This window comes from Glossina fuscipes, unplaced genomic scaffold (assembly GCF_014805625.2).
Source record: "Glossina fuscipes isolate IAEA_lab_2018 unplaced genomic scaffold, Yale_Gfus_2 2, whole genome shotgun sequence".
Classification (NCBI taxonomy): Eukaryota; Metazoa; Arthropoda; class Insecta; order Diptera; family Glossinidae; genus Glossina; species Glossina fuscipes.
Genome location: NW_023998416.1, coordinates 9094868 through 9116832, shown reverse-complemented (window position 1 = coordinate 9116832; position 21965 = coordinate 9094868). Strand labels below are relative to the sequence as shown.

At 35.6% G+C, this 21965-nt stretch overlaps 4 protein-coding genes across 4 annotated transcripts; 2 read left to right on the top strand and 2 right to left on the bottom strand.

Moving 5' to 3' along the window:
- Positions 1–7586: 7586 nt before the first annotated feature.
- On the top strand, positions 7587–8097 carry LOC119632892. The gene is made up of 2 exons (XM_038026047.1): positions 7587–7697; positions 7762–8097. The coding sequence occupies exons 1-2, from the start codon at positions 7587–7589 to the stop codon at positions 8095–8097; spliced, it is 447 nt and encodes a 148-aa protein (XP_037881975.1).
- Positions 8098–10448: 2351 nt separating this feature from the next.
- On the top strand, positions 10449–11018 carry LOC119632891. The gene is made up of 2 exons (XM_038026046.1): positions 10449–10654; positions 10739–11018. The coding sequence occupies exons 1-2, from the start codon at positions 10449–10451 to the stop codon at positions 11016–11018; spliced, it is 486 nt and encodes a 161-aa protein (XP_037881974.1).
- A 1744-nt stretch (positions 11019–12762) lies between these two features.
- Positions 12763–14461, bottom strand: LOC119633829 (adenosine kinase-like). The gene has a single exon (XM_038027603.1). The coding sequence runs from the start codon at positions 13857–13859 to the stop codon at positions 12825–12827; it is 1035 nt and encodes a 344-aa protein (XP_037883531.1). The 5' UTR covers positions 13860–14461; the 3' UTR covers positions 12763–12824.
- Positions 14462–15016: 555 nt separating this feature from the next.
- Positions 15017–18417, bottom strand: LOC119633828 (multifunctional protein ADE2). The gene is made up of 6 exons (XM_038027602.1): positions 18282–18417; positions 17998–18201; positions 17773–17917; positions 16124–16236; positions 15923–16048; positions 15017–15828 (listed from the first exon to the last, which is right to left on the bottom strand). Exons 1-6 carry the CDS (start codon positions 18289–18291, stop codon positions 15152–15154), a joined length of 1275 nt encoding a protein of 424 aa, XP_037883530.1. The 5' UTR covers positions 18292–18417; the 3' UTR covers positions 15017–15151.
- Between the last annotated feature and the right edge of the window lie 3548 nt (positions 18418–21965).

The window sequence follows — 21965 nt, the reverse complement described above, 5'->3', positions numbered from 1 at the left end:
TTTCTTCCGTGTTTTTTTTGCTTTGATAACTGTTGGTTGTGTTCGCTTAAAATTTAAATGTTAACTGTTAAAACAGATGTAATTGCCGTCGACGTAGAAGGCAAAAGCAGTTCTTTAATCCAATTAAAATTCGAACATAAGTGTATTGTACAAGTGCCACACGAATGAATGAATGAATGACTGCAAGCGCACATAAGTGCTTTTACTGATATCTAAATTATTGAGAATTCTGAATAAACATTTGAATGAATAAACAAAACAAACGCGTACATATATATGAGGTTATCACAAACAAGAGTTCCTTCAAGTAATCAACTAGAAGTATGAATATATTTTAATTGCATTTTTTTATTTTATTTTAAACATTGATTCATTTAAAAGCAAGTAAAAACAGTATTCATACCTTATATTACGACTTACATAACGACTTTTCAAAGTGAAGCGTTAAATGGAATGTGGTCAAAAAAATGATCCAATGCGAACCATATTCAACAGTGGTCATGTCAGAAGGAAGAGCTACTGTCACGAATCTCATGGAGTTTACTTGCCATGTTTTCAACGCTTTTTCTGATGGCTTTCGCATGGATGTTTATACTGATGTATATACTGTATTTGGTAATACGTTTGACTTAGTTGACCATAACTTGTTGATTGTCAAACTCTGTGCCTCTGCTTTCCCTTTATACTTAATGAATGGATCTGCATAACAAATCATTCAGGCTTTTGATCTCCTTCCTATAGGTGTTATGTAGAATCCATTGAATTATTTCAAAAGCAATTCTTGCTATTTGCTCGTAGGAATTTGGGTTGGGACCCGCTTGTCGTTTTGCCTTCTTCTCTTAACCCTCGAGATGCTTAGGCTTATTCCGAGTGTTTGCTTCTTAATTAAGTTGATAATTGGTAGCATCGATTCGCCCATATTACAATTATAAGCTAATACGTACTAATTTTAAGAAAAATTTTATCTTTTTGCACCAATTGCCTAAAATACAAATTTTAATCATTTTATGCTAAAAACTACTTGTTCTTACAAACCAAAATTTGATCGAAGGAACATAGAACTATTGAAAAATTCATTGTTGTTACATTAAAAAATATTACGCAATAAATTTTTCAGTTTGAATAAGTCTATAACTCGAGAAAGATATGTAGCCGCCAGTTAGCTACATGGGAAGTGGACGTTAAAATGCGAGCAAGAAATTTTTTGTAAACTGGCAGCAAATCTAACGATCATAGGACATTAGTTCCATCTACAGCATTTAAGAGAAACACCGACAAAAAAGCAAACCGCAAATCCCATCGACGCGTCTACCCCTCGGATTTATTGAAAACCATATAGAGATATTGCTGGAGGCATCGATTGACTTTTGCCCTTTAGTTTTCAGCCTTCTTTAACACGCACTCGTTTCACTTCGAAGACGGTGAAGATATTATGGCCAAGATAGCCAATACCCTATATATCTTACGCCGATTATAAAAACAAATCTTCACAGTATACCAGCGGCAGGGTGGGAGGAAAGTTTGGCTCACCGATATAAAAGGACAGGGAAGCGAAAAGTTCCCTATTAAATAGCTATCTGAGAGAAACGGTAAGCAATTTGATAAAAAATGTTTGTTGTGTAATGCAAATTTGAATTATTTTAGAAATAAAACTTAATATTCACCATTCGCAACGAAAAGTTACTATTTCTATGAAAGACCTTGCCGCCGACCAGCGACTTTTTTTTGGAGGTTTTTAAAGTTAAAATTTCTTAATTTTGATGCCGGAGAAGAAATAAACGAAATTTGGAGGAGCTTCGGATAGGCATTCATACAAATATTTGTTTTCTCATCCGAGAGTCAGTTATGTTCTCAATGTCATGTCAAACGCTCCTTCCCTTCAGCCTTTGATCTATTTGTGTAGATTTTTTTCTATAATCGGCGTAACTAGGAGTAAGATTGCGATCCAATACTACACGAACTGCATGAGTGAACAAATTATTCAAATTTTTTCGCCATATGCCAAGAGTTGGGGTAACTAAGCCAAGTATTCTAGCAAATATATAGTGGATTGCAAGACCAATATATCACCAGGAATGGATGCTATTCGATAAAATGAGGCGAAGACGACAGGGGAAGAGATAATCGTCTAAAATATATTCAAGCAAGGACGAAACCGAAAAGAAAATTCAAAATTCTCGTATCTAGCGGCCAGCAGTGTGTGCCAGTGTATGTACGTTCAGCTGCCTTTGGCTTGTCGAAGATTTGCTGCGTATAACTATATTTAATTTAATGTATACTAATGTGCTTAATTTCCAATTAAGAATCGTGTGTACATGATCAATGTATTTGTTTATATATTTGCAATTAGAAAAAATCATTTGATTTTTAAAAGAGTAAAGTAAAAGTTATGCTGCGGTGCCAATAGAAGGAAACCTTTGTGCTCTAGGTGATTGATCACATCCCTGGAGTTGTTTGAATTTTAATTTGCGTTTCGTATATAAATAATACCAATCTCAGCGCCAGATAAGGGAGATCTAGAAGACTTTGCCTGGACGTAGAAATTGCGTGTTTGGATAAGTAAAAGTAGCTTAGCGAGGACATGATTCCAAGTTATCGAAAGAGTCTTCAATTGGCAGCGTTGTAGTGCACGACGAAACTACTCGCGATTATGCTGGCTATCATGGATTTTGTTAATTTGCAGTTCAGGGAGGTTATTTATTTGTATCCGTCTTCCAAACCCTCCACGTATATTGTACATGTATTTCGGTTATTAAAAGTATGATTAGATATATACTACAATATTTCCTTTATAAACGTAGAAGCCAATCGTTGAAAAAGTAAGCGGAACAAAGATATGTATTTCCACATTTATTGTACACCATATCCACACAAGTGTTATCAATTATCACCAACTCACTGGTAAAGTTTTTTTTACCAGATTTTGATTACTTATATCCCAGAAGCAAGTGTGATATACGAATTGTTCTTTAAATTAGCCTACGATCTATCCGAATATATGTAAAAGAATCTGAAACTTTGTGCTCCTTTTTCTGCACGTACGTAAGAGAGTTCTTTTCACGAAATGTGTCCCTCTATTGAATAAGTAGATGTGAAGTAGTAAGTGGTTCAGCACAAGTTTGATAAAAACCAATAATTCATAACAGCTTTTACCTCAGCATTTGGATCAGTGACGAGCCTACCTTCCAAGCAATTTACAAAAGGATAAATACAAAGTTGCACATCACTCAGCAAGTCCTTGGAATTGATTGTATCATTTTTAAAGAGTGTAACCGTCAAACATCTGTCGAAATTTCAATACATCTCAAGCGATCAAAGCAATCAAGTGTTACTGTCATTACTTGTAGCGATGACCAAAGCTCCGATCATCGCATTTCGACTTTAGGGATACCTCAACATTATTTGATCAATTGTTACTATATAATAATCAATGGCTGAATTTTATTTACTCAAGATATTTAAGTTTTGTGGTGTGGCCCGTTATATACAGTTATCAACGTTGAGAAATAAATCGAAGCGAGAAGTTTTTGCTAAGTCTACTCAAATTCATATCACCAGTATTTGAATAGATTTCGTTCCAGAGATATTAACTGGCAGTGCATATACATTGATGATGGTAAGTAAAAACATGTAAATTTTAATCTTTTATTGCGGAGCCGGACTGTGGTATGTACTGTAGAAACTGGAAATATATTTTGAATACCTATGGGGACATTAGTATTGCAAATTAAGATAAACCGATCAGATTTCAAGAAAAGTTGATTAGTTTTGCAACAATTGCGTTAAGTACAAATTTGTATTGTTTTATGCTAAAAACTACTTGTTCCTGCAAACCAAAAGTGCCAAACGAAGGCGCCTGGAAATATTGAAGAATTCATTGTCAATTCGAGCAAAAAACTTTTACAAATCGTCAGCAAATCATCTTTGGCAAGGTCGTTTGGAACTATCATTAAAAATCGTACATATATTGCCAGCCGCATCGATTCACTTTCGACCTTTAAGTGGAAGTTTTCAGCCTGCTTTAACACGCATTCGTTTCACGTTGATGACGATGAAGATATTATACCCGTTGCATTTGTAGTCGGCAGAGACAATAATTGCGCCGGTTGTAAAGACAAATCCTCACGAGACGTCAATAGCTGAATAGGAGGAGCGTTTGGCAGAAATGGCCCACTGAGACCCACTGAAAGTCTGGGACAATGCAGAAGTCCTCTGCTAAATGTCTATCGGAAGAGGAATAAAACAATATAGAAGAGGGGCGGACAGACGTTCATAAAATAACTAACTTTTCTCGCTTAAGAGCCGAGTTTCAGTTGATCTTTAATATCATTTCAAACGCTCTTTCTCTTCAGCCCTTGCTTTATTTATGGCGATTTGTCTCTATTGTCGGCGTAACTACAAGGAAATTCAATCTCCGATATTATGAACTACACGTGAAAAAATGTATCTACATTTTTTCGGGATAGGAGAGGAGTTGGAGTAATTAAATCAATTGTCCTAACAAATACAGGGAATTGTAACACGAATGTTGCATTAGAAAAGGCATGTTGTTGAAAAATTACGCAAAGAGGGCTGAGAATGGGTGGATAATTGAAAACTATTCATAAGGAAGGACCAGTCGTGCCATAAAAGAAAATTCAAAATATTCGTAGCTTCTGGACATCAATTCCCGGTTTAATTTTATGATGGCTTAAACATTGTCTAACTATATATATTTTTAATGTTAAATATTAAAATATTACATTTTTATTCATGGATCATGGAAGTGTTTTTTGCGTACATTTTTGTTTAATATAAATTCAGTTCAAGTTTCACTTTTAGCGAAATAAAGTAGGGATTTTTTTAAAAATATATTTACGTCATCTTTAGTTAAACTGTCACTAGTTCCTACGGATATTCCGGGTCTACATTTGCCAAACATTTTTCATCTGGGGAGTAATCAAGTATGAAATATAAAACCGAATGCTAGCTTTCAACTATTGGTTGATTGCTTATCCCCCTGAAGTGGACGTTTTGTAAAGAACGAGCAAATGGAAGGATACACATAAAGTGAATCTTCTTCATTTTACAAAATCTTAGCACAGACATCAAGACAATGAGGCTTATTTCGTGCACGGTGTACGCGATAACTAATCTAACCGCAGAGTGCATGGACCAAATTGTTCAATCATTCACCCTCAAATAAATAAAACAGCAGCTGCAGAATATCCGGGTATGGAAAGTTATTGAGTTCTTGTCAAGGTTCTGCCATTTTCTTATTAGATTGTATTAGTTTAAGCACATGAACATATTTTTATATATATTATATTATCTTATTATTCCACTGTCTATTGAATTATCGTGTATATATTTATATGAATATTACATCGAATTATCTTATATACATGTATTGGTATGCCCTTTGGAAATGTCCACTCTACTTACATATAACCGTTTTCTCGATGTACATATAGATAAATTCTTGGCGAACTGCCAGAGGGTAGGAATTATTTACACAATTTTGACCAGAAACCGGAGGGGTGATTACGAGTTCATGGGCAACGCTTGGCATGATCAACAGGTCTGGAGAAAATGACGACAGAATTTCCCTGCAGTCGCTGCAAGGAAAGGTTATAAGTTAATAGAGAGATCCGAGTATTTTCTGAAAAGGAATAAGGCGACTAAGCTGGGGGAACTGTGACGTTTGTCTAGCCAGGGACAGAGTAAAATCTACGGAGTCTACTCGTTGTTAATAGGAAGTGTTATGACAATACACGTAGGAAGGTATATTATAAATAAGGGGTGTGGTCATAAGTGGCTATCATAACGAAATTTAGGTTGTATTTTTATAAATTTGCCGGAATTGGGGAGTGTCACAAGCGTAAGCGGCTCTCGATTTATAATAAACAATTGCACACCTAGGTAACCCGACGAGCTAATAATGTTATGGTAAATGAAATTAAGGCAAGAGATTATAAATTCTGTAAAATAATATATTTCGGACTTGTCGTCCTACTACTGATTATATGCCTAACCATATGCCTGAGGATTACAAATTGATCGTTTCAAGTAGAGTCCACATCGTTGGAAATAAGAAGCTCGAGGAACAGCCAGGAACATACTTTTTAGATCGTAGATATAAGATTGCATATTTCGAGCTGTGATGTAGAATATATGCACAGATGGACGGAAAAATAGATGCGAGATGTACTTTTCAGTCCTTTACCACAGAAACTATATAAAAGGTAGCTTACGCAAAGCCCCCGCACCACTATTCGAAATGAATTCCGGGAATCCTACGTGAGTTAATTCTCATAGTACTGTCCGCCTAAGTGGCCGAGTCCTATGTGGCAATAGTCTTGACTAGCAGCTTAATTGTCGTGGGTTCAATTCTAAACTTTTTAAGAGCCATGCCTACAATGCCCACATGCCTATGCAATAAAAGCTGAGAACAAATTGCTTCCCATGTTTTGTGCTTGTTACTCAAAGTACAACACGCACATCATATAAATTCTTTTCCTTCTTTTTAGTTTTTCTTAGGACAATGGCGGCGAGCATAAAAAATTCGGTTACGACCGGACATAATTTTTTTATTTGTTTTTCTATTCACATAATTTTTACTGCTTGTTAAAATAGATAAACAAAAACATTTGAAGAAAACAATGACCGGATTATCAATCGGTATATAACATATGCATATTTTAGTACTTTTAAGATGAAATGATATAATTACATGCAATATTGAAAATATCAAGATCGTACCACGTTCTGACTGACATTGCTTTCAATGTCAATGCAGTTGCATTGGTTTAAATTTCATACTATAACTCAGCGAAATGAAAACGTTCGCCTTGGGCCGAAGCATAGCTGCCCCTATTGTCGTTAATAAATATGAACTATTGCGCTCTACACTTTCCTACAGGTATGGCTGTGAGCATTTCGCGATCATCTGTCATCTGTCACATTTCATTTCCCTGCACGAAACTAATCTTTGCGGGGAATTCCTTTGAAGCGAATATAAGGCATATATTGCCCATTTATGGCCAAAATACACTACACCACAATCTACAATGAGATCGTAAGTTTCTCAAAGCATAAAAGTGAATCCCGTCTTGAATTTTCTTTGTAGGAAATGTTAGGAAAGTACGTTGCACTTGTCGTTATATATTCATATAGGAAGATTTTCGTCCTATATTCAATCGTGATAAAACCGTACATCAGCTACACATTTGAAATAAGAATGTTACGTAAAAGATTTAACTCGATGACAATAAAAATTATATATATAAACCGCAAATTTTTATATTAAACAGTTTCGATTTTATTACTTGTCTAAAGAGGCCTTAAAGCGAAAGAAGATAAAATGAAAATAATTTTTACGCTCCACGTGATGTTAACGGTGATTTTAATAAGAGAAATCAACGGCATGGTCTATGTACATAACAAAGTTAGTTTGAAATCGATAAGATATACACATCATATATTCATATTTATATATATATATATATATATATACGATGATATGTACAAAACATTTATATATGGAATTATTTTTGGGTTTCCAGAAGTCGTGGACATATGAAATTCTCGATATTGAATTCATCACAATGAATGAGGAATTAGTCAAAATTAATTTGAAAGCTGAACATATTAATCGTACGACTTTGGGTATTTCTGGTACTCTAGACTTTCGTTACGAATTCAGTGAAGATACAATGGTAAATTCTGAGCACCGATTGTGAAGATATGTAAATTTTAATATTCTGAGTTTACTTAATGCAGATCGAAATGGTCCTGCTTCGCAGCGCTAGTGGAAATGCAGACAGTTATCAGCTACTCCCATATAGAATACCGAGGATGCAAATACATGATTTTATTGATACATTTTACGACAACATTTTTAAAGATCTTGGACCGTGCTCAAATTTCCCGGTGATTGAAACTAAAGCAAGAGATTATAAATTTTGCAAAGTAATTTATTTCGAGAGATGTCTTTTTAATAACGATCACATGCCCAACTATTTGCCCGACGGTTATTACAAGGCAAAAGTGGTGACAAGTGGAGAAACAGATTGGTCGTTGACAGTCTTATTTCAAGTGGAGTCCACATTGTCATAAACAGCGAGTGCGGGAAACACCCAGGTGCACGCTTTGTGGATCGTACATATATGCATACATCAATACATTTACTTCTCCTCAAATTATGAATTGACGTAACTAACCATGACTATGCTTCATCTGTCAAAACCTGGTGAAGTCTAAATAACTCTATATCGCTTTGCAGAAGAAGTGTAAATACTGGGATTTAATATTTCGAAGATATAAACTGTAACATATCTAGAGTAGAATATCCGATTAATATATTTATAGCTAATACTGACCATTTACCTTGACACCAATTGTTGTGTCTTACATTTACTAACAAAATTCCTTTATTGAAATTCTGTATTTTTACTCGCAATCAAACTACAATTTCCTTTCCTGTTTCCTGTTTCGTAATCACTTTTGTAGACAATGTAGTTATATCTACGTTGGTATGATCGAAATTACCCCTAACATGCAGAGGCATTTAATTATTAGTATGCACGAGAATTTATATTAGTACAGCAATCTTATCCGATACTATCTTTCATTCTCATTTTCATCTAGTGTCGTACAATTTTTTTATTTTCATCTCAATGCCTCTTGTCTAAACTAAATGTAGTGCAGAAAATGGGTTTGTCCATTCGTCATTTAAGTTGCCGCACCCCGCCTTAATGCATTTCGTAAATGTTTTGTAAATGGAATTAAAAAAGGAAGCAAAGGAAAGAAAATTTGCTAAAAATACTTATTATTCTTCTTCCTTAAAGACGTACCACGAACCAACCAAGGACGATCCCCTCCATCAAACGCAAAAGGGGTTTAATGTGCGAGAAGGGTTTTATGTGTAAATAGCTTACTCTGCGTCATAGATGCAGGAAATGCAACACATACAAAACTTTGGCCTGATTATTGATAATGCCGACCTTTTTCGGTCATATTCAAAAGAATGGGTGCAATGGCCGGCCAAGTCATCTGCCGTCGACTAGAACAAAGGAAAAGACAATGTCCGAAGAATACCATGGAGAGACTAGCACATTCCAGGCTAGTACTGCTAACATTGCGTAAGGCGCGAGTTATTCTATATGAGGCCGAATACCGTCCATTCTTGACACACGGCGCCCATTTTTCATCTCAATTGATTTTGGTAGCGTTCCTTAGTGACGGTCTCTTTCGGCTTAAAGGAAAAATCCTCCTAACCCTATATCCCATTAATAAATGTGGTAGTCTAGAGTTATTTACGTAGAGAAGCGTCTTCGAGATTCAAGTCCTAATATCGAACGCGTTTTCGTTTACATCGAAATACTTACAGAAAACAAACAAAAGAAAAGAAACGCCTAATGTTCACAATGCTAGTCTGACTACATTTCAATTCTCAGCTAAGGCGCGACCATTTTATCATTTCATTACAATCCACTGCCAATATTCTCGATTATATCTATTTATATGTATTTTACTCCGCCTGAGTAGCCGAAGGCGAGGAATCTCGACTAGCAAGTCAATGGTCGTGGGTTCGAATCTCAAGTGCGGTAGAGTTTTTAATAAAAGCCGATAGCCTTAGATGCTAGTGCTTTTAAGAGTTTAGTTTTAGAATTTATTTCTCTGGCGAAATTAACAATAATAATAATATATATATTTTAGTATTAGTGTTAGTGTTTAGGGCAAAGGATACATGCATTTTAGAAATAATGTCAAGCAAGATTCTCCTGTAGAGATTTTTGGTAGTGTAATAATTTCACCGATTCTGCTCGGATTCAGTGGGCCAAGTCTTCATTGCTCCTTATCTTCCCAAGTTTATCGACTGGAAGAGGCCCTGATAAAATATTTGCGATTGAAACGCAGCATACACTGTTTAGATCGAGAATGAATCTTTCTTTATTTCAATTGTCTTACGTATATTTGTTTTTAGCTTAATTATTTTCTACTTGTCTACTATTTATCATATAATGCTGTGATCAGCATAATGGAGAATGGGGGCGCTTAGCTTCAAATTGCATTCTTTACATTTAATTGCAATTATTGAGAAATGCATCTGAAAGCGTTCTGAAGTGTGCCACAATTTGTTGTTTTCAGTTTGTTACTAAATTTTGTTTCCTATTTCGGTTTGTCACACAGTTCAATTGGACGCACCTCTACGCGGCTACCCAGTCGCACTGCAGGCTTTACAGTTTGATTCACATATCTTTATGCACCTAAATTTGTTAGCGGACGAATTGAGAAATGCTATATGATCTAAGTAAAAGAAAGCGCCTTTGCTGTGCTTACGTTTGTTTTACGCGTTTAAGTTACCCTTAAAATCTTTATGTTAATATTGAGCAACTCTGTGAACTGTTGAAAATTTAAAAATTCAAATTTTCATTTACGTCTGAATTAATTAAAGAAATTTATAAATGGGGGCCAATAAATCTTCTCCACAAACTGTACCCATCGATCTGGCCCAACTATATGTTTCTCCATCGGTTGTAAGTCGCATAGAAAACGTTCGGAGACGAGAGGCAGAAACTTCAATCGTAAAAACGTTCGAAAACGATTCGACTGATCATGTGGAAAATCCTCAGCAACAATCGCCGAGCGAGAAACAGCAACAACAGCAACAGCAACAACAGCAGCAGCAACATCAGCAAAGTGAAGGTAAACTACTTTATAAGCGCGGCCATGAAGATTGGATTCATCATTCCAGCGATCTATTAGGTAACGGGTGCAGTAAATTGGAAGATCATCAATTTGCGCAGTCAGTGGAGATATTGAGTGACTCTTTAAGCGAAGCTCTGCAACGTACTGAAAATACTAATATCGAAATTCAAAAATTACGGAATCAGTTAATAGCATGTCATCGAGATCATCTTGGTGAGCCATTATGTTGTGCAGAGTTGGTTGAAAGATTTCAAGATTTAGTATTTCGTGAACAATATTTAAATAAACTGGAAGTTAACCTTAAAATTGACGAAAGTAGCGAATAGTTGTAACGAAACCAAGCAGTGAACGTCGAATATTTCAAACCGATTGCAGAAGACTTGTATACTATTTTTCTTCTAAGCAATGCGTAATGAAACAAAGGCTTTTATCGTCAAGAAGTACATAACATAAGGATTCGCTAAAAATAGCTCTTATATCGCATTGTCCATTCGTCAGCTGCACTTTTACTTTCGTTAATACCCCTCACGTATAAAGTTTGATTCGTGCCACCTGTACGGACAAAATTTTTTTCCTATTCTCATAATACTCATCTGCTTGAAGAAAAAGATTTTATTATACTGCCCGACATGCTAAAAACAAAAGTTCCATAGATTATTTTCCCTCTGCCCCGTGTAGCACCATTTAGATATATACTATATTGATCAAATTTTGAGTCTTCAACTTGAGCTTTAGGATTATCCTTGAGATTTATAATTCACATAATACACCGACTAAGAAATTGCAAATATTTTATGCACAAAACTATTGAATGTAACGAGCAAATTATAAAATTTAACTAAATAAAAGTAATTGCTCCTCGAGTCGCTGTCTTCTTCATCTTTGCAAAACAAGTATAAGCGCTATAGCGGGACTGGGCCCACCACTAAATATCCTATACCACCATACGGTTATTCATATAACGACACTACGGAGTAAGGTGATCCGAACGGCTTTTAAATGGAGTTCGCTCTTGCGCAAGACCACGTCGGTTTGTCGAATTTCATCAAAATATCTTGAAACCTGGAACCTGCAGGTTGAACAAAGTAATAAGTGGACAGATATCAGATGTGTGTTGACCCAACAACGAACCGTATTGAAAATGATTTGGACCGCGCTCTTCGTATAATTGTAGGATATTGTTGAATGTACGGTGGACGGTGGACGGTGGCCTGATATGTTGTTTCTGATTGTTTTTTATTTGCCATCGTTTTTTTGTTAATAGAATAACTTTTTAAAGTTTACCTTTTTTGAACAGATGCGCGTACAATTTTTCAAAACGTCTGCATGCTCTACATCAATTGCGATATAGTTTGTGCTTACGTATGTAACCTACAGAAAGATTTAAAATACATCCATATGTTTTTCTATTGACCGGTATAAAATCATATCCTGAATCAATTTCTTTTTGCGTGACATCTACCTCTATATTCTCGTGTTCAATCTGTAGCAGCATTGGATTATATCATTCACGTTGGAATGATAACAGAGACAAAACTTATTAATAGATAGACAGCTTAGAAAGTGATTGTGAATTGATCGGTATAATAAAAGATCATTCTATGTGTTGTATACCTCTGTACAAATTTGGTTTGCAGGGCAAAAATATCGATTTAAAATCAGGGACATATTCTTTTTAATATAATGACAATAATGTCAATCGCACAACCACTACACCGATATCTTAAAATTTATTAAGAAAGCATATTCTTAAATATTTCAATTTTACCTACCACAAATGGCCTTAAGCTCGTCTTTTAATAAACTGCTCGAATAAACTATTTTGCTTCCCTGGCCCCTTTATTTAATTTAACATCAAAATACTATTTTAATCACCTTAACATTGAGTTTGTTCTTTTTTTTTATTGAAAAAATTATATTTATTAACAGGAAATTTAAATCTCTTACTATATAAACTGATAATATATTACGTAAACATGTTAATTGTCAGCCAAATCATATTGGTAATATATGTTATCATCTTCTGTAAATAAAAATGTAGAGTTAACTCTTCTGTGTACATTTTCGGAATTCTATATTCAAATTTCGAAAACGAACTGTGGAAGCTCTCAAGTGAAAACTTGGGTGACATTTCACTCTCGAAAACTTGGTTTGCCTTCGAAAGTACAACCACTATGTTGTATGATTTGTGATGCAGCCCAAATACCGCAACGTATGCAAACATCTAAATCTTTACTTTGTATATATTGGGCCAGGAAACCACCGCAAAAGGCATCCCCCGCCGCGGTCGTGTCTACTATTTGTTCAGGAGTAAATCTCTGAACGGGATACTCTTTAATTGCACATCCCTGGAAAGCCAGCACAGGTCGGGGACCTTGAGTGATAATGACAATACGTTCACCCTCACAATTTTCCTTATCTAAGGCCACCAATTTTAGGCCTATTTCTTTCAGATCTTTAGTTTCCCAATCATAGGCGCGTGCAAAACTTTTAGCTTCCTCTACATTGCCGAAAAGTACTTTCACATAAGGCATAACAGCCATCAGAGGTTCTTTGAATTGCTGCATCACGAAGGAAGCACTTAAGTTCAACATAAACGTGCTCTTGCTATCGTACGCATGTTGAGCGACTTGCATAACAGCTGCCGGATTAATGACAAGGAAGAAACCCGTTATGTAAAAATACCTCGCATTTTCCCATAATTCTCGATTTTCTGGCTTTTGCAAATGCTCAACCGTGAATTCGTTGGCTGCGGCGAGATGAGCGCACAAAGAGCGATGACCATTTGAAATAAGCACTGCACAAGTACCAGTAGGAGCATCGACTGCATATTCATAAAACACACTCAGTCCGTCTTGCGTGGCCTTTTTCTCCAAAATATTTGCATAATCGTCCTTACCCACACAACCAAAGAAAGCAGCAATTTTTGGCTTTTGCAAGATCCACTGGCATACACGTAATGTATTTTGTGCCGAACCACCTGCTATATAATCGGGATTGTATTTCTCGACGAGATCTTTATAAAGACTCATATGCTCGTCTTTCGCCAAAATTGCATTGTCCGGTCTTAAATTGTATTTATCCAGGAATTCGCTATCCACAGTGGCGACTATATCTAACAAAGGATTACCAAGGCTAACTACGAGATGTTCTCTTAGCTTTTCCATTATGTACTTTTCTTTTAATCTTTGGCTTTCTTCGAATTTCCTCAAATGCAATACAAATTTTTTCCACAATTGTTGAATTAAGAAAAACAAATTCGAATATTTGTTTCCATTTAAAAATATGAAAATGAAAACTGCGAGAAATTTCTGTTAATAAAAGTGAAAGTGAAAAGTATGCCAATAAAATGATAACGAATTAGTTTTGAATAAAGTTTTGATTAATTCTCCAGATGGGGGAAGCGCACGAATGAATGAAGGAATAAAATAAGTGTAACGATTTCCACTGATGGTTTTTTTCGGCTCGAGTCATCTTCTCATACTCAACCATTATCTGATTGTCGCAAAGACAAAGAGGCGCAATTGATATTCGCTTTTATCGTCAATGTTAATATCTGATATGTCACGCCACACATATATAACATTCCTTACATAAAATACTTTTGCTTGGTACTGAAGATTCAGAGACCCCACAAAGCAGTATAAAATTCTGTGTCTATTTAAGGCATGTCCATCCGGTCGTCTGTATAATTTCTGTTATAAACGTCTTCCTCCTCTCCAAAAAGAAGCTTTCAGTTTCAAATTTAGCCGAAACATTAGGAATGCTTGCATGCAGGTTGGTATTGAAAATAAACCAAATCGGTCAAAGGACACGTCTACTGTAAAGTGAGGACGTTTCTGCTTTTCAAAAGGGATAACTTCAGCAGGTAAATCTGCAAAACTCCAGCAGTTACATATACAAAAATTTTAAAGTATATTATCTGGACAATACTGTGGTACATGCACGAAAAAGCACAAAATTGGTAACGCCGAAAATATGAAAACAATGTCTACACTTCTTCAAGATTGTCTCCCTTTCTAACTTCTGTTAGGCGTGCGTATGCGATAAGATAACAAGCGTTTTCGGGTTCTTAACCGAGCGGGGAGTATTTGTGATAAATTACAGCTTGTTGTCTCCTTTTTTGCCACTGTGGCGATTTCACAACAAAGAATGGGAATACAATAATTCCTAAATAGTTGCATGTTATCCATATCCCGAAAACTAGAAATGATAGAAGAAAATTGATTATAGACATTTGAAGGTCGCGAAGATTGAAAGTAAGAAAGACGAGAACTACGTACTCGGCAGTTCTAGTGTTAAGAATTCAGACACATTTATGTCTTCATTTACAAAATTTATTAAGTTAAGATCACCTATTTACATATTTGGATGTGATTATGTGCCGAATTAAATTTTGTCGTCAAATTTAAATAAAACATCAAAGTATATGGGCTCTATAATCACTTCAAGTGACCAATCAGGCCTTGCGAACACCTCGCACTTGTTTATCAGCTTTTTTAAGCGTAACAAAGTTATTGAGCTGCTTTACGCGCAATTTTGCCCAAATCATGTAATTGGAAAGACCTAATATCTGAGCAGCATTCAATGCTGCAGCCTCCGGATACAAAACAGTTGCGCATCCCAAACCGGATGGTAAATTTAGACTGGACCAAACATCAATTGGCATGTTTTCAGCCTTCAATGGCGGGCAGTTGATTACGGGATAGGTCGTACTGCCGGACAACACGGGTCCTAGGCCATTGGAACGACCGGCTACAGTTATAAGTATGAGATTATTCATAACGCTCTCGTATTCGCGCATAATACGTAACGTTTCTTCCGGTCCTTTATGAGCTGAAGTTACGCGAAGCTCGGTATTTAAGCCTAAAGCTTTACATTGCTTTGAAATTTTTTCACAATGATCCAAATCTGAAGCACTTCCCATTAATATTACAACTAAATGGTCATTCTTCGGAATAATGTCTTGCAATTGTTTACTGACCCAAACAAAATTGCTTTTGACCACATCCAAATCGGCGCTGGTAACCGAGGTCAAATTACGATAGACCTGCTTGTCGACCATTAAACGTTTATCACCTGCCGGCCATAGACGCCACGAATCTGAATCAATGATATCAGCCAAAACAATTTCGCCTAGAATGAAAATGATTTAAGGAATGAATTGAGCATATATATATATATATATATATATATTTTTTTTTTTGTAATCCGATTAATGGGAATTCACCTTCTTCGTCAATGCCAAATTCAATTTTCATATCGATTAACGCGCAGTTTCGAGTACTCCATGCCTTTTCAAGAATTTCAAAAACCAGTACAGTTGTTTTCTTCATTATGTCCACTTCATCTTGTCCTGGCATTCAAAAATTTACAAAAATACAAATTTTAATATATATTTAATCGCAACATTTGCGCGGATGCAAAATACCGATTAGAACTCCATTCAAATTGAATTTTGCGGAAATGATTTGCTCATCAGACCATTGAGGATCATGGTTCGCGTCATCCTTGAAAAATGTCTCCTGCTTTGGTGGAGAAAATCTGAAATCAAATATATACAAATGTATATATATATATATATATACCGAATGTTGTTGGGTTATGATTACTAATTAAATTTGTACATTGTTTTGCAACAGTTTGCTCAAGTTGTCAGGTTCCTATAGGTTATCATCTGATTGATTAAAATAATCAAAAGTTTATTTCTCGCTTATCGATATGTTGACGTTAGGACCGAGCTAATGTAAAATATTTACGCAAAAACAGTTATTTGCATTAGTGATTTCAAAATAATGACGAAACGAGCGTTAAGCATCGAATCACCCATGACTGAAGAAGCTAACGAACGAATGATTGATAATAGAAGGTTAAAAAGACGCATCCCTTTGCCCTTGAAAAATGATAAGGATCTTCGCTTTTAAATTGTATGGACGATGTGTTCTTGTATTTGTTGTAATGCGAAGCTGCATCTTGCTTCATAAAGAGAAATTTAAGAAACTTATTATTATTTTTGTTTCTCTTGCCTTATACTTAAATCGGAGATGATCGGAGATGATTCAATCGACACCCTGTTTTTGGAAATCGTGAAATTCAAACCTTACAGCAAACCGTGACCTTTCGCCGGACCAAACTTTTAGCAAGTAAGATGATATGAATTTTACGACGGCCATGACAGCGATATGATCGAAGGTTTTACATTTTATAAATAAATTCACATTATATCTGGGTCACAGTGATACACAGGTGATCTATCACCATGAATATGATCTCATTTATTGCGTACTCAATTTAGGCTCAGCATGAATTGTAGCTTAAAACATATCATACAATGAGGTAATTATTGTAATGGAACTTCGCTGTTAGCGAAGCGGAGAATCATCAGCGTCTTCTAAAGCCAGTTAAAAAAAGAATATCTAGGATATTATAAACCTGTTGTTTCAAATAAATAACACAACGGTCCGAACGGTCCGGTTGGGCGGAACCTTCTTAATAAAGTGGAGCCAGGTGCAAAAGAGCTTATGGATCAAAAGTGCAAAAGCTTGCAGATTGAAATGGAAACTGTTTGGCGTTGAGGAGAAAACGCAATGAACTTTTTCTTTTAATAACATTTACCCTTCTCTTTAATATATATGACATAATAATAAATCGTTGACAAATGCAAAATTATAATAAAATGCGCCTTTTATCTTATTATGGATAAGATTGAAATCTAGATTTAACTGCAATGAGCAACCTTTGATAGAATTAATCGCATTAGGTGCCATCAGACCAATTATTTAAAATTTCAATCAATTAGAAAACAATTCAAGTTAGCCCTCAAAATGCTTCAACAAACGAAATCAACTCACAATTTGGTAAAGCGGCTGCTAAAAAACGCCAAACCACCTTGAAATTAATTCCTTAGTTATAAGTTTTCATTTTCATATGATAGCAAACAGTTGAGAGAACGTAGTCTCTCTTAACCCCAGCACTTAACTACGGCTAAAGATTTACGGTTAAACAAACTAAGCATATGTCTGAAATAGTCAAGGGAACCTAATCATACAGACATATACAAAGGAAAACAAAAACACTTACCGATAACCTTCTGGGACGCCTGTGTTGCGTTTTAAGTAAGAACCCGTTGCTAAGCGACGTGTAACCCACTCAATTGGAATCATTTGGCATTTTTTTGCAATAAAAGCCTTAGGTCCGGCCGGCTTCACGTAAGCTGTCCGCACACCTAAAAATGATTAAATACCAAAACTTACGACATGCAACTAGTTTGCAATCACTTTTATAAACATTTGATAGAATATTTACCAGCTTCGTTTAATATCTGAAACACTTGGCCATTGGTTGTGTTTGAAATTTCTGATTTTCCTTGCAAATCATGAGCTTTCACTCCGTCTCCTGCAGTGATGCGATCCTTGCTCAACAATAAACAGAGACCGGGATTTTGTGGCAAATCGTATACCTGCTTAGTTTTTCCTTCGATTAAAATTTTGCCCAGCTTGTATTCTTTGACTGTTTTTTGTATTGGGAAAGCAAAAGAAAAAAAAACTCTTAAGCATTGGTTTTACATTATATCTCTTCCATATACACACTTGAAGTCATATTTAATTACTTGTCTTGAATCTAAAATGCACGTGTTGTGTTTGTTAAATTGCGACCAAAAGAACCTACTCAAGGCAGAGGCAGTGGTTGAAGTGAAACTGATTGCAAATCGTTCTATTAACATTATATGTCTGTTAAGAGATTTCATTTACATTTTTGCTTCGCGAGCGTTTAATCGCAGAGAAGTGAATGAGAAAAGATCAAAAGAGTATTTTAAAAAGTTTTAATATAGAACGGAGCAGTACATTGAAAAATTTATCACCTATTGTTACACTGAATATCAATGAGAAACTGATCGCTTTTTGTGCAATGATAACGAGGAATAAACAAAGATTAAAAAAAAAGAAGAAAGTTTTAGTAAGGATGCGAAGCGTAGCGCTTTCACTACAAGTGACGTACTGAATTAAGATTAAATTTACGCAAGAATCGAGCGCACTGCAGTTCCGAAAATTACATCAACTCAAATGTCAGTCATCAGAGCTTCCCAAGACATGTCAGTTCACGTTCGATAATACATATACCCGCAAAGATATGACTAACGATCGATTCGATGATATTGTTGTAGGGGATTTGTAGGCTTTAGCAACGACTCTAACTTTTGCTGACTTGCTTTGTATATATTTGAGGTTTTATCAAAAGATCTTTAAGAAAATGTTTACTCATGCGCATAATAAAAATGAGAGCGCAATTAGCCATAACAGAGTACCTAACTCTCTATCCTAAAAACAGTCGAAGAATATCTTGCCATTTAATTCTCTCGTGTCTGAACACACTTGTGCAATTTCTCTCTTTAGCTCTTTGGTACAATATTTTAATGCATATGTAAAATAGAACATCGCAAGCAAATGTTTACGTGAGAGATAACCAAATGGCATGTATAAGTTACTTGACGTTCCAAGTGACGTGTCTCGCAAAATTTGTCGACGGCGAGCAGCCCTGATGTCCGATTCTAATTGAGACCACTCGCTTTTAGTGCACTTTTCATTAACGAGTTAATGATTATCAACATAATTCAAGTCTGGTTAATTCTTTAAATTTAAAGTTGAAATCTAATATTTGGAGGATCTTGATAGCACAGAAACATGACCGCATTGTTTGAAGCTGTTTTAAGTTACTTATGTTAGACTTAGAGCAATCTATGTCATTTCCCTTCGACAAGCACACAGTAAATGACACCGCAAACGTACGAGATTCCGAAAAATGTAAAATCAATTGTCGCTATTTGAAGTCTTCTTAACTCAAGTGTCGTCGAATTTTTCACATGCTGAAGCAGGATGCAAAGTTATTGTATGGTGGGATGTACGCTAAGCAACGTCAGTTCAATTAACGTTTTATTGGGTTTTCAGTATAAAATAAAAAGGAAATCTTGCAGAGTTAATTCAACTCCAAAAACGACGCGATCTACTAAAATTTGGTCGTTCGTTGTGACAGACGACAAGTGCAAGATACGAAAATCAAAACATTCTAAAGACCTAGAACATTTTCGTACAACCACCTCCATCAAATCCCAATCAGCCCAGAAAGCTTAAGCTTTCAAAACGATTTTCCTTTGGAAACCTTTTTCAAAACGAGTCTTCTGTCTTTCACAATCCTAATATGCGTTGAATCCGATATCTCCGACTCTGCGGATTTGTTAAAGGTTTCTTGAGCTTGAACGGAAGGAAAAGCTGAAACCAATATAAAGTGTGAATATTGTCTATCCGCCGTAGTTCATTTATTACGCTGCGATAGGATAAGATTCATACTGAAAGAAAGTAGTTCCCCCTTGTGTCTGTCAAAGACATCTATCTACTATGCGATTTGAATGGAATGACGCGATGCTTGAGGGCAACCCACATTTATTGCTATGTGAAATGGCAATAAAGCGGGCCCAAAAAACTTAGAAAACTTTCAAGAATTCGTGCAGCCAAATTACGCATACAACACTTACAGTTGTGGAAAATCCTTAGGAAAGAAATAAAATGCAAAAACAAATTCGCATAATTTCGGGAGCCATTCCGGATGTGGTAGAAAGCATAAGCTGTAGCGTGTATTTGAAAGGAAAGCATGACGAAGCACAATATAAAAGAGAGCTTCTTAAATTGTAAATAAAATGAACTTGTTTTGTGAACTTAATTCGCATAAGCAAAAAGCCTTCAAATATATCGGACAGAAAGAAGTATTTTCCTTAACTCGGATAATGGAAAACGAAGCTATACCATTGTAACACCCAAAACCAGGGGGATTTGTTTTGGTCCTACACATACCAATAAGTTACTCCTATATATTTGAAGCAGGATAAGTATATTATACTTTCTACTCATTTTCTCTTATAGCATGCAGTTTGTTATTTTCTTGTGAGTGTATAGGGATGCTCTAATAAGTAAGAACAGTATAAGTGAAAACGGAATGAAATGGGAATACCACATATAAGGTAAGTCAGATGAGACACTTCGAATATGGGTAATCCGATCGCGCAAAGGCATAAAGCAGAAGAAGATGGTACATCCTCCTTCCCTTTCTTTGCTAAACAGTCAATCCGTTAACATATCTTCTTCAGAACTAAATTCCGTCATTGTCCGCCAAGATTGCACGCTATAGATGCCGAATTACGGATATTTCGGAAGAAGACTGTACGTTCCCTTCGATGAGCACTGACGATAGGTCATTTAAGTTAACTATAAGCATTTAAATTTGAGTTTTTAGCCACCAAGTTCTTTATGGGAAATTGCACCCATCTCTTTATTAATCTAAGTATGTATTTTAATTAGTGACAAAAGTTAGTTAATAAAAGGGAATTGAATTAAAACATCGAGTGATATTAAGAATTTTATTCAGAGGAGAAGGACGCCTCGAAGAACCGCTGAGGCTTACCCCGGCAATAGAAAAAAAAGCAATTTTTCCAAGTAAAGCTCTTCACAGTACAAAATGCTAAGCAAAATGTAACTGAAAAGACAAGATTTTGACAATACTTTCAGTGCAAGATTTTACTTTCTTCATTAGGGCCAGCGAATAAAAGTCAATATGAATAAACAATAAATAGCTTCAAATTAATTGCTTAAAATCTCATTGAATCTCTCTTTGTTTTTAAGTTGCATTCCTAAAATGAACTGTGTTATAATAATGTATAGAAAATGATGGATTTGTATAGATATCAAATCCTATACGCTATGTAGGTAAATTTTATTAAATAAAACTTTAAATGGTGTTTGCAAAAATTATGATCAGAAAGAAATGGGATATATCGGTGTACATAATGGATAAATTGGATAGTTTTTTGACTTTTGACATAAGATAACAATTTTCCATTTAATGTAATTGATTTATTCAGCGTACACCGATTCTACTCATGGAGCGATCAAAATTCTTCTTGTTTCAAATTCATTAGTTTTGTTGTTTGTTTGAAGAAATCTACTTCCTAGGCCCATTAAACACGTTCAGAGGCTTATGGTGATGCTGCTCTATCATATCCCAATTATCGATTTTGGATTCATTTAAATGTCGCGTCCCGAATTGACTGAAAATGCAATTTTTTGACCACTTGGTGCAGAGTTGCCCAAGATGCACTGTTGCAGCTCGAATAGAAAGCTCTGACACTTCCAGCGGAGATATGACCGATTACCACTGATTACCATATGTTCAGATCTGTGCAGCGTGGCTTGGCTGGCACGTGGGCCCTTAAAGTTGAAGAAGTG

Coding starts and splice junctions, on each gene's coding strand:
- LOC119633829 (XM_038027603.1), bottom strand. CDS start 13,859: ATGGAAAAGCTAAGAGAACATCTCGTAGTTAGCCTTGGTAATCCTTTG.
- LOC119633828 (XM_038027602.1), bottom strand. Junction 17,918..17,997: donor TCAGATATTAAACGAAGCTG/GTAAATATTCTA, acceptor AATCATTTTTAG/GTGTGCGGACAGCTTACGTG. Junction 15,829..15,922: donor ATTTGGCATTGACGAAGAAG/GTGAATTCCCAT, acceptor TTTTCATTCTAG/GCGAAATTGTTTTGGCTGAT.
- LOC119632891 (XM_038026046.1), top strand. CDS start 10,449: ATGGGGGCCAATAAATCTTCTCCACAAACTGTACCCATCGATCTGGCC. Junction 10,655..10,738: donor AAACAGCAACAACAGCAACA/GCAACAACAGCA, acceptor TCATCATTCCAG/CGATCTATTAGGTAACGGGT.
- LOC119632892 (XM_038026047.1), top strand. CDS start 7,587: ATGAATGAGGAATTAGTCAAAATTAATTTGAAAGCTGAACATATTAAT. Junction 7,698..7,761: donor AATTCAGTGAAGATACAATG/GTAAATTCTGAG, acceptor TACTTAATGCAG/ATCGAAATGGTCCTGCTTCG.